The sequence below is a fragment of the Marmota monax genome, unplaced genomic scaffold, assembly GCF_021218885.2.
Source record: "Marmota monax isolate L192 unplaced genomic scaffold, Marmota_monax_Labrador192_F-V1.1 WCK01_AAM20220418_F8-fsc00012, whole genome shotgun sequence".
NCBI lineage: Eukaryota > Metazoa > Chordata > Mammalia > Rodentia > Sciuridae > Marmota > Marmota monax.
The window spans coordinates 28,441,975-28,458,968 of NW_026695227.1; the positions used below are offsets into that span (position 1 = coordinate 28,441,975).

At 39.6% G+C, this 16,994-nt stretch overlaps 1 protein-coding gene across 1 annotated transcript; it reads right to left on the reverse strand.

Moving 5' to 3' along the window:
* Window positions 1-6,772: 6,772 nt before the first annotated feature.
* On the reverse strand, window positions 6,773-9,969 carry Amigo2 (adhesion molecule with Ig like domain 2). Its single transcript, XM_046435398.2, has 2 exons — window positions 9,645-9,969; window positions 6,773-9,295 (listed from the first exon to the last, which is right to left on the reverse strand). Exon 2 carries the CDS (start codon window positions 9,230-9,232, stop codon window positions 7,667-7,669), a length of 1,566 nt encoding a protein of 521 aa, XP_046291354.1. The 5' UTR covers window positions 9,233-9,295; window positions 9,645-9,969; the 3' UTR covers window positions 6,773-7,666.
* Between the last annotated feature and the right edge of the window lie 7,025 nt (window positions 9,970-16,994).

The window sequence follows — 16,994 nt, forward strand, 5'->3', positions numbered from 1 at the left end:
CTAGATCAAATATAAAACACCAGTACCCATAGGTAGCAGAGTGCTCAGTACCGGCACTTGAGGGGTTCACTGATGCTTTTAAGAGACTATGGGGTGGGGCTGGAGAGTGGGTATCTATAGCTGAGTGTCTTTAAGGTGGTTTAATAATAAATAATAAACATGTATTCCAAGCATTTTTCAGGAGTAAGCAAAAGAGATGAAGATATAGTCAGGAAAATCTTCCCAGAAATGACTCTGCCTCCATCTCCTCTAAATCTTTAGACCTTGTGAGAAGAGACTTCCTTGTCACCACCTCTAAATTCAAGAGAAGTACAGGATGCTTAATCATGGTAGGTGACACTCCCACCTCTCAGTGTGCAGTACTTAAAACTGAATATGCTGAGTGATAAATGGCAGGGAGTCAGCTAGCCAGCTCACTATTATAGAAAATCCCCGTAGAGCAATGCCTGAGTCGAAGACTGGTCTGGAAAATCTCAGACCCTGAATGGGGCTCCCTATGATTTCATTTTCAAAAACCCTGCCAAATTCTTAAGATGCTTAATGTCGATCAATTAAACAAGAAATAAAGGTAATAACACATTTGTCATTCAAATCACTACAAAACTTAGCTAATTAAGGTCCTTGTTACAAATTGTATATAATAATCAATGATACGCTTTTCCAATTGAGTCCTTTTGTGAGTAAGATTTATTAACACAAATAGTTCCTGACAAACTTGGCCCAGGATCAAGGACTGTATTTCCTCTGGGTTTTGGGGAAAAGTCAAAGTTATTATAAATGGTTGCCAAGGGGAGATATTTGCTAGTTTCTCCACTGATTTGAAGTAAGTCCAATTGAGAGATGAAGGTTTCCCTAAGGTTGTAATTAAGTATGAATATTAAAAAACAGAATAAAAAAATAAACGACTTAGGCTTTCACATCACTGATATTTCATTGTGTTTCCACCTCAGGCAAGATATTTTCTTTGGAAAAAGGAATACAGTTGAAAAAAATAATTTTTTAAAAAGTGTGCAGCAGCTTTACAAAACTAGATTGAGAAAAATTCACTCAAGCACACATGCTTTGGAGAAGTATTTAACCAGGCAGAGTTGGGGCAAAAGGGCAGATGAATGGTCAACATGAGCCTGATTTTTTTTTTTTATTTAATTCTGCAGGTCAGTTTGATATTTTTTTCTCCTTGAAAATCACATCTTTCTGTCTCTTCCCACCCCAATCATTCACTCTTATAAAATCGGCTTAGTCAAGTCAATATGTGGGCTGGCAATGTAAATTTAATTACAGTGAGGCTTGGGTAAACATTCGCTCTGAGACATTTCTTGGTCTATAGAGTGATAACTGAATTAAGTAGGATTATTTCATCATTATCATGTTAAGCCCATATTGTTACATGAGAAGCTAATATTTCCAACTCTTTTTAGCCTAGCAAAAAATACTATATGCATTTACATAAGCCAATTTAGTACGTTTCCTCCTTGAAGAGCTATATAGTAGAAATACATTGCCGCTACAATTTCAATGCAGAGAGAGAGAAATGAGGAAGCTTCGCCCTGGACCCCATCCAATGGGACTAGTGATCAAACTGCTAAGGAGCCTCATTATAAGACAGTGTGTGGAGGCCTGCACCCTGGTTTCCTGACAGCCACCTTACTTGGATCCCCATGGGCCTGGAGCACATTCACAGTCGCACTTTCCAATGTGTCTGCACGTCTAAGCTGTGGAAACCAAACAGGAACTCTAAATGTGTGTTCCTTCTTCAGGAATCTTTCAGTGATCTGTCTTTGGGTATTTCTACATCAGGGCACTTTCCTCATGATCAAACTGTATTTCTGCCTCTCAGAAACCTGGGAGCAGCTTGATCATGTTGATCTTTGAACATAGTGATTGGCACAGATTAGGTATTCTATACTGTCTGTTGAGTGAATGAATGAATGAATGAATGAAAGAAAGAAATTGAACTGCCAAGGCATGAAAGCACCTACTATGTATTAGATGCTAATAAAGAGGAGATAGGTTCTCTAGAAGTTGAGGACCTGGGTCAGGGAAATGAGGGATGAAAAGAGTAGCGGAAAAATAAAAGCCAATACTGGTTGAGGGCCAAAGTGGTGAGCTGCCAGGGTTGGAGGATAGCTGCAACGGAAGGGCACAGATTGGAATCTTGAAAACAGAACCAGACTATGACCGAAAGTTTACCTCAAACCAAGTAAAAGGATACAAGAGAACCAAGGTGATATGATGAGTAAAGCCCTCTTATGGAGATGAAAAGAATTACAGTTTAATATACCACAGAATACACATTATAAGAGGACTGAGCTCTAGAGCCACATAAAAAAAGGTTCAAATTCTGACTCCCTTACTACATGTTCTTTGGATAAATTGGTTAGCATATCTAAGCCTCAGTTTCTTCATCTGAAAAATAGACATAAATAATAACCTTCTCATAAGAATGAGACAAAATATATAAAGCCCTTAGTATGGAGCTTACATAAAAGAAATGTAATTATTGTTCTTATTCTCCTTCTTCATGACATGGCTAGGACACATTTAGAAGGCTCATCCCAACTGTGATGGGAAAGGTTGGGGCTGTGAGTGTAGATAGAACACCGGTATGAAATTTTAACTCCCCTTTCTCCTCTAGATGGGATCACATCAGTGATCACATCAGTGGAACTTTTAAAAGAAGTCCTACACTCATTTCAGAGCACTATGACTTGCTTGAGCTATCTCCCATTGGCTTTCTGAAGTTAAGGATCCTAGCGAAAGTAATATTCATGGGATAATTATCTATGATTAAGTCTGTGCCACATTAGCCTGGAATTTGGGTATAAATAAGAATATTATCTTGTTTCCACCTCTGTTGACTATTAGAGTCACTAGCAGGCAAATCAACTCTGAATTACTATTGAATTGCTGTAAGTTTTTTTTTTATTACCCTCGCTGTACTATAATGCCCTTTAAGAGGACAGTGTAGTTATTGCACATCATTTATGGCCTCCATAGAATCTAGCAATGCTCCATAATCTGCTCTTGGTTACTACTGGTCATTTATCACCAAAGTGATAAATAATAATCATTTATTCATCCTATGATTCTATGAGAGTAAGATCCTATAAACACCTAAAAAATTCCATATATGTATATATATAATTCCATATATATATATATATATATATATATATATATATATATATATTTTCTACTCTCTGGTAACATATTACCTTATAGAGAACTTTAATCCAGGAAGCTAGTGAGGCTGCCTTGTGAAATAATTATTTTAAAATTCACTTGAGATGTCTAATTTTAAAATTAGTTGGAAAAAAAAATCTCCCATGAGGATTGCATTATCTCTACTGCTGTTCTGGAAATTAAAAACAAATTCTTCCATCTCCCTCAAACAGAAAATTTTTTTCTCTATAAACTTGGGTCATTTTTAATTTTAAAAATATTGAAAATAATAATTTATTCATTTATAATGATAAGACAGATATTTACCTGGCATATTAACACCTTTCATGTGTGAATTGCAGCACACTAAACAGAGCCAGTGGACTGGAGGAGGCCAGTCTACCAAACTCATACCTCTCTAGGGGGGTTCCAACTTTACCACTTGTGATCCATCATGTTTTATAAGGAAGAAAAAAATCATGTCACCCTTTATTATGATTTAGGATCTCCATTTCCTCTTCTCTTCTCCTCAGACTTGCTGTGAGCATTAATTCATTCATATTCTCACATTTGCAGAAAGTTCACTTATGACTCAGGCTTAAAAAAGCCATTCTATTGATAAAACACCTATCTGAGTATTGTGGATATTTTTAAATGATTATCACAATAAAAGCAGCTTATTAACTTAAGTCACTTGAATTATTTTTCTTTTTTGAGTTTCTTTCCCCAGCTGCAACAGGGTAATATTACCCATCTTTGAAAGTTTTTGCAATGAAGAATAAAAACAAATAAATGCTATCTCTGCTTAACAAGTTAAAGCCAGTGTGAAGATCACCTGTACATTTTACAACTTACTATGTGTCTGTTTATCCATGTTCTGTTTATTCTGGTCCTTATTATAAAAACGGCTCCCTTCCCTGGAATCTGTCCACACATAACAATGCCCCTTAAGCAGTCCTCTAAATTATTCAACAAGTTGTTATAAGGGTTTTTAGTTCTTTTTATACATTATCATCCAATAATAATTACAAAGGCAAATAAATCATCATCTTTCCACACTAACTTCCATGTTATACTAAGTAAGAAATGCGGGTTTGGGGGTTGGCTCTTGAGCAGGGAGGGATGAGAGAATCATAAAAAGAATTTTCGTCCTTCCTTTAAAAAATATTTTTCTACTACCCACTGGAAAACAAAGACGTTTGGTTCTCTGTAGATGAAATCTGCTCTCAAATATCATTGGGATATATCCCCACTCTACTATGATCTAATAAAATTTGAAAGCTTCAAAGCTCATTGTTACGAATCTGATCTGTTGTAGCTGCTTTCAAACTAAAATAGCTTTTAAAAAAATGAAAGAATCAGGGATTTAATCATCTTAAAGTAATTTTAGATTTCATAATTTAGAAAAAAATAAATCAGAAATTATAGACAACAATATACTGTAAGGTGCATTTGGTATCAGTGAACCAAACTCTTGGGTTATTTATTTGGGTTTTAAAAATATATATAATTTTTTAGAGAACTAGAATATTCTTTTTATTAATAAATCCATTAGCAAGTAAGAATGATGTGCTTTGCCACAGCCTCAAACACAAGATTTGCTATGGTCCCATTTCAGGATATGTTTCATTAAAATAGGGAAAATCAGAATTACATGGCAAATGAATTTAAAAAATAATACAATAGGCACATAGTATCTCAAACTCCCTGAAGCAGAGTCTCTGGTAGGAGTGTGTGAAGGGGTAGCTGCTGGAAACTCTTGTTTATTACATTTTCCCCTGAGATTCTACTGAGAATGCTGTTTTGGGACCTATTGCTAATCACCCCATAAACTAGATGACACTGAAAGGTGGCAATAATCAGGCAGCAGTTATGGTAAAGGAAAACCTGTGATGATGAAGGATGCTCAGGGTATATTCTGTTTAACCAGTGCATAGAAGGGTGATTGATAATCGAATGTCGTTCTGAAATTTGGACAGTGTCTGCCTGTTCCTCTTATGTTTCCACCCCCAAAAGTTTCACCTATGTCCCTTTCTGATTAACATCTTAGAAAAATGTTTATTTAGAAAAATAAAAACCATTCTGTGCAAATAATTCAAACAATTAAAGTTAAAAATAAATATGCTAAAATGTATTTAATCCAGCAATGAGGACTAATACAGAATTTAAGTATAAATAAGAAAATCTTTTAGGCCATTCTTTCAGACTATAAATCTTAAAGGTGAATTTTAAAAATTCAGCTCGCAATAAATTATAGTTATAAACATACAGAAAATAGTGGACCCAGCATCTTCATTGCAGTGAAAAAAATATGCTAAGCCTGGGAAAACTTCACTTCTCTGATTGTTGTTTCATTTCCCTTATTGGGGAACCTACAACATGAACAATACTGAGCGGCTTAAAGAACAACCCAGTTACATAAATCCAGATTAGTACTTGGAAGAAAAGTTACATGAAAGGTTTGAGTGAGACAAATTGATAAAGCATATATTAATTTTGTTCCTATATTTAAAATACATGAGATCAGGCTCCTGCTAAAAAATAACTGATACACCTAAAAACTAATAATTCCACAACATAACATTCAGTTCCAAGTTTTTTTATCACTATATCTTCCTATTTTTACTCAAAACATAGCTTTGTTTTCAGTATTCAGGATCTTTTGTTTTCTCATTTTGATTTTAAGTGTTTTGATTTCTATCTCAGCTCATCCTTAACTTTAAACTGGTGTTAGTATTAGGATCAGCCATTTCCCTGCCAAATGCAACACTTATTTCCTAGGTTCAAGGGTTAGCTCTCCCCACATATGATATATGTCTCCCATTTTCTTTCTTTTCTTTTCTTTTTTTTTTTTTTTTTCGTGTGGTGCTAGGGATTGAACCCCGGGCCTTGTACATGTGAGGCAGACACTCTACAAACTAAGCTATATCCCCAGCTCCCATTCATTTGACCCTTTTACCATTGCTATGGAAGTGCTGAAGCTCTTCCACCCCTGACACTAGTTCATAGTTCTAGCTTAGACCACGTATGACCCTCTCTGGGCCCCAGTCATGCCTGAGAAAAGGGAAGGAACTGGACTTGATGATCCAGAATTGTCCCTCCCAGTTTACAGTGCTATGCTAGTCTAGTTTAATCCATCCATTTTCAGAGATTCCAGTTTCAGAAAGCCAGTGTGAGCATAGGTTGGAGCTAAGACCACCAGGAAATCAGAGATTTCAATGTGGGAAGAAAACTTAAACATCATTTGGTCCAACACCTTCATTTTACAGCTGAGAAAACCTTGGTCTAGAGAAGGTACTTGATTACCTCAAAGCAGAGATGGAAATAATGAGGAGATCTCCCAGGCTCTCATCTGTAGCAAAATTGAAATCCGAGTATCTTCCTGATTGAAGTGCATAATGATATCAGAGTAAAATATGATACAGAAAGCATAAATTGGTCTAGAACACATTAAAGCATTTTCTCCCACTAAAAGATAAATTCTCTATTATAACTACAAGAATTTTGGAGAGAAATTTGCTATTGGTGGTGTTTGACACAAAATAGCACATATCATATCACATAAAACATCTTAGATTTATGCTTTTAAATAGCCAAATAAAACAAAACATCAAGTCACAGAATACATATATTTACATTAATTTAAATGTCCAAAGCACACTACAGCAGGGTCTATTTAATAGATTATATAATTTAAGATTTACATATACACAAGCATATGAACAAATATTAGTCTGCTAAAACAAAGTTTTAAGAAGTTACTCTGACATTTTGGTATTAACACATATTCTTGTCAACAAATGACGACTTTAAATTTTCAATGAGATCCTTTGTACAAGGATACAGAATGGAGAGAATGTACAGAATAGAAAGAAGACAGTCAAACAAATGTACCTTCCTTGCACTACTTACTTAACACTGTAGAAAATACGGCATTATCCAGTAAATCCTATCAGTGCAGTTAGTTCATTCTGGTCTGAAATGATGATTTTGGCTACTTCCCAAATCTAATTTTATGCTTTATAAATCATTGCTGCTTGATGCTTCCTTTATATCTTTTGAAAAATAAAACAGGACACTAATGCTTTTCCTTAAAAAATAAGTTAACTTTGATCCTAATAAGTTAGCAAAGTCTACTTTTTAAAAGAGCACTAATATCTGTAGTTCATTTTTTTCTTTTTAAGAGTCCTGCATAAAGGGATAATATCACCTTTGGGCTGGCTTTGGCATTATCAGTGATGCTAAAGATTAAGATACAGTTATCTAGAACTTAAAACTTTGGAAAACAGCCCCATCTTTCTCTGACACCTTGCGGGAACCAAAGTGCTTTACCTCATTTCCTATCAAGCATTTAATAGACTGTTTATTTGGTTTGATCTCAAACAAACTACAAAAAAAAAAAATCTTCCCATAATTTCTGCCCTACTATTTATTTTGGAGACTACCACACACAGTTAAATATGGAGAGATTAAATTATGACATCATACAATTACAGGCACACAATTAAGAAGAAGCCACAAAGGGTGTGTCTGAGAACACTGAATTGACTGAATCTGAGTCGGATTTCACCCTAGTGGACTTTAAGATGCCCTCCGCTATCACTGCCTCACTGGGAAAGCGCCTGACTTTCCCATTCTGCCCTGCCGCAGCATCCTTCAGAGGCTCCAGAAACACCACTCTTCTACCTGCACCTGCCTTCCGTTCATCAGCAGAGGCATCACTAGCAGGGCCAGGACTGAGAATAGATGAATGGGCATTGCTTTGGTTTAGCATATTTTTCTGTCTCTTGGTTTTACACTTGCAGGGACACGGTGTCAGATAGAGGTACAAGAGTACCAAAATGATACTGGCCACACAGGCGGCAAGAGTGGTAAAAGCTGTGTTAAATGCCTCATGAGCATGGGATCTGTTTACAGTGAAATTGCTCACGTTTATTGTGACATCCACAGTCTCATTTAACAGGCGTTGCCTATTCATTGCAATACAGGAGTACACTCCAGCATCCTCAAAACGAGGATTTTCTATAACCAGACTTCCATTGTGAAACACATGAAAGTTTTCCACTTCTTTATCTGGCTCCAACAGTCTGTTATCTGGACCAACCCAGATGAAATCTGTATTTCCACTACTAGTCTTGCTGTCACAGTGGACAATCAGCCTTTCCCCGACCTGAGCCTCATGAATAAAGCCAAGTGCACGGAAGGAACCATTGATGACACTGTCAGAGCAATTCATAAAGCTATCCTGGAGCAGAAGCAGCTGATGGGAGTGCTTGGAGTCAGACCACAGGCGACAGGTGTAATCATTTTTAAAATCCATCACTGAACTAAAGTGCCTACGATACCAAAAAATCAACAATGAATATAGGGAACAGTCACAGACAAATGGATTTCCATGAAGGTAGATGCCTCTTAGCTGTTTTCCTGACACTAAATTTATATGATGCATTGGAATGGAAGGGATCCGGTTATAAGAAACATCTAAAAACATCAGTTCTGGCAGCTTGAACCTTCCAACATACAAATCCATAGGAAACTGTGTGAGAAAGTTTCCACTTAGGTAGAGTTTTTGCAATTGGGAGAGCCCTCCAAACGCTGAAGGATCAAGATAGGAAATGTGATTGTTGTACAGCAGGAGCACTTCCAGAACCTTCAACTCTTGGAACACTGCGCTTTTCACTGTCTTCAGCTTATTGGATGATAAGTCAAGACACTTCAAATTTGGAGTCGTGGAAAAACTGCCTGTGGAAATGCTGGTGATGTTGTTATGACGAATAATTAGGGTGTTCAGCTTGACAAACGATACTGGAATCCACTCAGAATCCAGAAGCCCAATTCTGTTATAGCTGAGATCCAGTCTCTTAATCAGTCTGAAAAGGTTTCCGGGCACCTTGGACAGATTTTTGTTGGTGCAGCTGACAATGTCAGTGGCACAAATGCAAGCGGTGGGGCACACCCCAGAGGCACCAGGGCTCACAGTCACTGTGATCACCAACAAACACAGCAGCTCTCTGCAACCAGGTCTGACAACTCCAGGCAGGGTGGGCAGTGTGCGTAACCGTAAAGACATTATGGTCGCCTCTGCGTCTTTTCCAGGAGTCTTTTTCTCCAGTTCAGCCTCCCACCAGTCAACCTGGTAAATAATTAATATGTAAGGGGGGGGAGTATAAGTTAATTATCGCTGGTTAATCCTCAAGAGACATGCTATACTTTCCAATAACTTTTGAAATGGGGTTCATTTCATACTAGGGAGCTCTATGCTGCCTTTTTACTACTAAATGCATTCTTCCCTAGGTTATTTCTGCTTAACGACATTACAGGCACATTGTCTCAATATAACTGTCTCACCATCAGAAACTCAGTGATTTTAAAGGGGTGCATCCAGTTCTGTTCTTAACTCCCTCTAACAAAAACCAAAAATACACAAACGCATCCTACGAACGGAAATACTTAGCAAACCCCAGTCTAGAAAAACAACTCACAGAGCTGGGAAGCCTCACGGGTAGCGGAGATAGGACGCCGGCTGCGGCGGTGTTTTCTAAAGGTCTGCGTGTCCGTTTGTCCGTCTCTGGCACCTTCCGAGATCCTTTCCCCTTTGCTCCCGGCGGGAGGCAGCCTCTCGCTGTCTGTCAACTTCGGGAGTTTCAAGCAGCCGCGGCGGCAGCAGCAACCCCGGACGCAGCAATCTTCTCGGCGGGCTCCACTTGGTTCTCCCGGGCTTTTCTCATTGCACCGCTGAAGGTACCGCCTCGGCGCTCTGGCCACCCTGTGCCCGCGCGCGGGGCGCCCCGCTCCCGCAGCGGCGTCCAGGAGGCGGGGGCGCGGGCGGCGGGTCGGGCCGGCCCCACCTCTCCGCTCTCGGGAGGCCCCAGGGCCTGAGGTTCCCGCGCCCGCCGCGGGGGTTTTATCCCCGCGCGCCCGGAGTCGGGTGCGGGCGCGGAGGTCGGTCCCGCCCCTGCGCGTCCTTCGCTTTTGCGGGACCCCACTCGGAAGCCGCGGGAGGGAATTGCCCGGCGCTCGGTAGGGGCCGCGGAGCTGGAGGGGGCGACGGCGCAGCCAATCGGAGAGGCGGCCGGCGTCCCCCCTCTCTCCCACCCCGCCGCCGCCTTCCGCCTCCCTCCTCCGGCTCCCCTCGACCCGCGGAGCGGCTTTGCGACGGGGATCCACACCGGAGGCCCCAGCTCGCGACCCTGCACTCTCCTGTCCGTTTGTCCAGCCCCAAACAGGGTGGTGTTGGGATCGGGAGAGGCTCAGGGGGAGACGCCCAGTCCAGGAGGGAGGGGTCGCAATCTTGGGGACCCACTTCGCCGTGGCCATGTAGGTAGCATCTCTCCCTCACTAGTCCACGCAATTCCCGGACCTCTTCGCGCTTTGCCTTGGGGCGAGGGCCAAGGGAGCTTTATCAACGCTAAATTCAGTTGGCATTAAAGGTTTACCAAACAGAAAAGCTGCCTTCGTCTCCGCCCTCATTTGGGGGAGGAGGCGGGGGGATGGGGACTCGAGCACGTTTCCTCCTCCTGGGCGACCAGAATCTTTGCTTGGGGGAAAGAATGGAGAAGGCACAGGGAGGACACCCCTCTGCTCCCTGGAAAAGTTCTATCCCTTTCCTAACTCAGGAGGCGGCATCAGGGATGGTGCCCAAATCGGAAGGAGAAGGGCAGGAAATATGGTTCAGAGCCGACCTTCCAGCTTGAATGCAAAGATAAGAGCATTAACCTTAAAGAAAAAATTACAGAACCAGACCGATTCTTGCTTGTTTTGTTTATTTACTTATTTGTTTGTTTGTTTTTGACAAACTGCTGGCCACTCTGTCCGGACCAGGACCAGGACTGATCCCAGAAAGGGTGTCTGTGCTGTGGGATTTAGTCCCCTTTCAGAGAGCCAGGGCTCCAGCGTGCTTTGGTCCAGCAGGCATGGGAAGGTACAAGCGGGACAAGGCCATGCAAAAAATGAGATAGAGGGCATGAAGCTGATGAGCTTTTCGATTAAAAACCCGTTTTTGCTTAACTCCAAGATTTAACGATGGGATTTGACTGAGCCAAATGACCCATTTGGCCATTATATCCGGATTAAAAGAAATAAATTACTGCCCTAACAGAAGATGCTACCACAGCAGAAGCAATAGGGAAACCAACTGAAAAGCAGACTAAATTGAAAAAACAAAAAGCAATTGGAGTAGGGCACATAATATGTAATATTACGTAAAAATAAAAACAATGACAGTGACAACCAATTTCCTCCACCCCACATTCAAACAACCTTCAGTTTAGTGAAAAGTTGTGTATCAATGAATTGGTGTGCTAGCACAAATCTTAGAGGCCAGTGCCTAATTTAAATGGAGACATGTGCATTGTTTACTTAACTGTTTGTGGAATAAACCCAGAATAGCACTGGTAAATTCAAAGTGTTTTCAAGTGAGGGCAATTTGATTCAGATTAATTTCAGTTTCATGGAAAGTTGAATTTTATCACAAGAATGCAGCCTGAAATGCTTCGTGAAACCATTCTTCACTTCCAGAGGAGAGGCAGAGGTTGAGGTTTTCTTCTAATAGGTCACACCCCCTGGAGTTTTCAAAAAATTTGGTCTCTAGTTCTTTGTTTTTATAGGATTAACATAGTTAACCAAAAAATAGAAGTAAAATTACTCACAGTGCTCGAGAACTTTTTAAATGACTAACAAATGACCAGGTTTTTGCAATACTTTCCTGAGTAACAGCCCATTCAGAGAAAACCTTGAAATAGGAGAAAGACCTGTGTTTAATACAAAAACGCTTTAAGAAGAATAAATGACTTTAAAAATGGAAACAGAAGGTTATGTTATTATAGCTGAAGGCATACCATGGAAACATGCAGTAATTGCACAACATAAGTAAACTAAATGCACTCAAAATCCACAGACAAGGCTGTTTAATCATTGGAAGAACTGATAATTGGGTTCCCCACCTGTTAATGGGAAGCGAGATATGAAAGAGGTGGGTTTATTAAAGTTGGAGAAAAGAAAACTGACTTGACCTCAATAATGTTATAAATATGTTCTTATTTTATTTTTATCTTTCTGGTGAATCTTTTTAACCTTCTTCATCTTTTTTTCTAACAGATTGCCTTTATACTAGTCTGTTTTCTATCACTATAACAAAATATCTGAGGCTCTGTACTATATAAAGAACAGAGTTTTATTTAGTTCACTTTCTTTGAGGCTGAAAGTCCAAAATCAGGCAGCCCTATCGGTTTGGCCTCTGGTGAGAGTCCCCTTATTTTGATCCTGGATCCAGTAGTGCCCGAAAACACTTATACTTCTTATTTGATTACATTCTCTTCTTTTTGCCTCCCTCTCTTCTTTTTGCCTAAATGATTTTGAGGTGTGTTGTGTCACTTGTGAATGACAGAGTCATAATGAATATAGTGATGGTAATAAATATATATTGGGCCATGATTACATGCCAGACTCTGGGTTGTGTGTTCAACATACATTATTTCATTTTCATGTTCATGCCAACCAAATGGTAAACAACTGTTTCAAATTATTAAAAAATGGAGTTGAAATAACCTTAAGGTTTCATTTGAAGGATTTAGATAAAACAGAATAAGAATGTTATTGCCAGAGTGGTTCCAAACCTGAATGGGTACTAAGACAGATGGTCAAGTTGCCTTTCCAGGAGTTTAAAATAGGACAGAGAGCTATTCCTCAGCCCTCTTCCACATGGTATAAGCTACTGGTATTCTGACCATTTGATAATGACTCTAATGGATAATAGAAAGTAAATTGACACCGGGCATGATTTTGGATCTGATGTACTAGGGCAGGTGTGGTCATGTGAACATCTTTCTGTGTTTGGAACAGAGGCAGTGATTTAAATGAAATCTCAGGGGTTCTTTCAGGTCTGTGATTTCCAGAATTTCTTAGGTTATATTCCAAGACTTAAGGAATCAGAAATATGAGACAAGAAATTGTTACAGCACTAGTTTGACAATTCTCAGTCATCTTAACCAATAATGAACACCTTAATAGAACTTTTTATGCTATGAAGGACTTCCACATTTTTTTGTAGTGATTGATCTTAGCAAGTATCCTGCAGTCTGTAATTTGGATACCAGCTAATAGCTAGTCCCTCCCTCCCCACCCTTCTTTTAAACCCAGGGACACTTTGGCTTAAGTCAGGAAATAAATAGCTTTGCCCACCAGTTCTGGAAGTGCCCCAGCAGCCTGTCCTTCTCGAGGCCTGCTCCAGCAGGTTTTTCTAAATTGCCCAAGATTTGCTATGGAATGAGATCTCTCACTCATACTATGTCTCCAAAACTATGGTCTCCAAAATATTTGTCTCCAAAAATATCTTCAGAGGAGACTCGGACTCCAGCCCCTGAGTTCCATGAGGCGTATGTCAACTTGTAGCTTGTTTCTCGGGAAACTCCTTTACTTGGCTGGAAATGACCAGAGATGAGGCAGGTTCCTGCCCCAGGTAGAGCTCAGGATGGAGCAACTCTTTAGTCAGTTCCCGCCCACCCATCTGATTGCTCTGTCTCTTACCTTCATTAGCATAGGCCAGATACGTTTGTTTTAAACTCACTTGAGATAAATAAAAATCACATGACATAAAATTCACTATCTTAACCATTTTAAAATGTACAAAATGTTTAGTGATTTTTTTGTCTATTCACAATGTTGTGCAACCATCATCAGTGTGTGTGCTATTTATTTATTTATTTTGTACTTGGTATTGAACGCAGGGCATTTAATCCCTGAGCCACAGCTGAAACTGCCATTGAACCAGCAGTCTTGCTGCCTCAGTGCCACAGTCTGGCTGGGCACAAAATCACGAGCCACTCACAGCTTTGTAGATTCAAACAGCAATTCTTTATTCCCGAACTCACACCGGCACTCTACACACACGTTCTGGGGGAATTCACGTTCTGGGCCCCAATCACGTTCTGGGCAAAATCCCAAATACTCTCTGAATCCCACGAGAACTCAACGGGAACTCAAGGAGCAGGCGGAGCAGGCGCGCCTGAGGCAGCAGGATACGCCCTATTCCCAGCAGGGTACACCTTAAACCTGGAACCGCCCTAAACCCGGATTGTCCTAAACCGGGAACGCCCTAAACCCCGATCTGCCCTAAACCCGGATCTGCCCTGGTCCTTGAGCAAGGTCACCTTACATGCAATGACACTGCAAATGACCTGGGTCAATATGGAGAGTCCTTCCTCTAAGCAACATTGGGTAGGCCGACAAATAAATTGCCATGTGTCATTCTTACTTAGCAATGGCCCTCAGCACCTAGCCTCCTGAGCCGCTGGAATTACATGCCTGCACCACTGATCCCAGCAACCACCCTTAAATTCCAGATTGTTTTTCATCATCCTGAAAAGAAACCTCAGACCCATTAAGTAATCATTATCATTCCACTTCCTTGCAGCTCCTGGTAAGCAGTAATCTACTTTCTGTCTGTATTCGCCTTTTCTGAACATTTCATATAAACGGGATCATGTAATATGTGGTCATTGATGTCTGACTTCTTTCACTTAACATGTTTTTAGCGTTTGGATGGAGTTTTTTAGCTAAGGGTTGCAGAACTGTTTGAGATCATCCTGGTGAAAGTCCTGCATATTTGGTTTAGTTGCACTTGAATTAGAATATGGCTCAGGGCGCCCAAAGTCCCATTTATTCAAAGTCTTCAATTATAAAAGTATTAGACCCAGGATGAGTACGGAAATCTACTAGAATCACAAGGTGAGGAGACCTAAGATTTAGACTTGAGTAAAAATCTGTTAGCTTCCCACAATCCCAAGAGTTCATTGAGGGTGACAATTGACAACTTCTAAAGTTCCTTCCAATTCAAAAAATTGATATGATTTTTTGATAATGATGTGTCCCCTGTTGCCCAAGCCCAGGAACAGACTAACCAATTAGAGCAGATCTAAGTTTGATTTCTTGTCTGAGTCAGTTTTTACTACCCTGGACACACAGGCTCCACTCTCTCATGTGAATGATGTCAATCCATTACTTCATTAAGAAAAACAACTTCAGGCAAATTCTCCAATGCTGGGAGATTACTTTAATCTATTAAGTATTCAATTATAATGGGGGATCACATACTCATTGCACTATCATTTCCAGCAGGAAAAAATTAGCACATTCTTAGTTTTTCACAGGGATTTTAGCAAGTATTCTGCAATCTGTAATTTGGATACCAGCCAATAGCTAGTCCCTCCCTCCCCCACCCAACTGGTACACTATAGTGCTCTTCAAAATAATGTAGAAGGGGAATATCTGGTGAAATAGCAAAACATTATAAAATGAACCAATTCTAATTTTCATAAAATAAAAATATATTTGTATATCAATTCTAGGTATGCATAGATAAATCATAAAATATTTCTTCTCTCCTTATCTGTGTGTTATTCTACAATATTTTTGTGATAAGAAAAGTACAATGAAAACTTCTATTTGGTTGAAGTCATGGGCATCAGCTTTTCGTGGGTTTCTGCTTAATTGTGATTCCTACTTGGTGATTAAGTTCTATAGTTTCAGAAGGCACAAGCCTCCCTGCCTTCTCAGGCAGGAAATGAGATGGCCTCTGTCCTGGGGAACAATAATTGTTCTCCTACCTTAGCACAGGTGCTTATTTGGCAAATAATTCCTAAGTGCCTACCACATGTCATTTGCTCCTCTTTAGTCTGAGAGTTATGTAAGGGCTACGACAACCACACACTCCTGGGTAAAATAAAGTGTATAATAGTCACATGCATATTTCTTAGTGACCAGTAGTCCACATCCCAGGTTGGGGATTCAACCTCCTTGGTTGAGACACACCCCCAACAGCTATGGGTTCTTTCCAAAGGCATACCCTTAAGCCAGCCTTTGGTGAGGTAGAGTGCTCCCTGTTCCATTGCTCCATTTATTTTTTCAATGACAAACAAAAATTACTAAACACCTTTTTTCCTAATTTAAAAGTATTGTGTGCTTAGTGTAGAAAAACTGAGAGGTATATGAAAAATAGGAAGAATCAGAGAATGTCATCCATAATCTCACTGGTAAATTACAGTTTCTGCTCAAAGAATAAATCTGCTGAAGTGTGGAACCTGAGAAGTTTGCAAAGGATGATTATTTTTTTCTCTGTCATAATTGTGTAATGATAGAAACAAGCAAATCCTTTTCTTTAATACTCCAAAATTCTCAGCCTTAGGAATGAAATACTCAAATGAGAATTTGTTTTTAAAAACTCCGTGTGTTGAAACCATGAAACAAGCCATTATGGTTACCTCTTAAGATTTTGGTCATAAACAGTAAGTGCTCTGATTTTCATTTTGCTCATTATTAGCCTGAAGAGATCATCTAATTGAATACCTAAATGCTTTTATATCCCTCAAAACTGGAGTTAATTTTATCTCTCTCATAAATACAGATAATATTTAACAAACCTGGTTTAGAAAACTACATGAAGCATTCAGACTCCTGTTTTATGTCTTTTAAAAAATTGGATTTTCTGTTGAAGTAATTAATTTATCATTGGTTTGTAACGGTGAATCTGATTATTCAATCTGAAGCAATGATTATTCACCAACCACCATCAAGATAAAATAAAATTCAGAGAGAAAAGACAAGCTCTCCCCACTAGTCAGCACTATCTCAAATACTTAACTATTTTTAGCAAATATAAAGCCATTTTTGCTGGCTGCTCCATGGGTAATTTGCTGTGGAACTCTGACCTTTTAGTTTGTGACAGTGAAAAGAAACATCATGTTAATACAGGAAATGGACTTCTGGAAAGATCACAGAAACCAGTCTTTTTAATTGCAAGTGGTCTCAGTCACACTATATACCAAGCTTCTCATTTA

Coding starts and splice junctions, on each gene's coding strand:
- Amigo2 (XM_046435398.2), bottom strand. CDS start 9,232: ATGTCTTTACGGTTACGCACACTGCCCACCCTGCCTGGAGTTGTCAGA.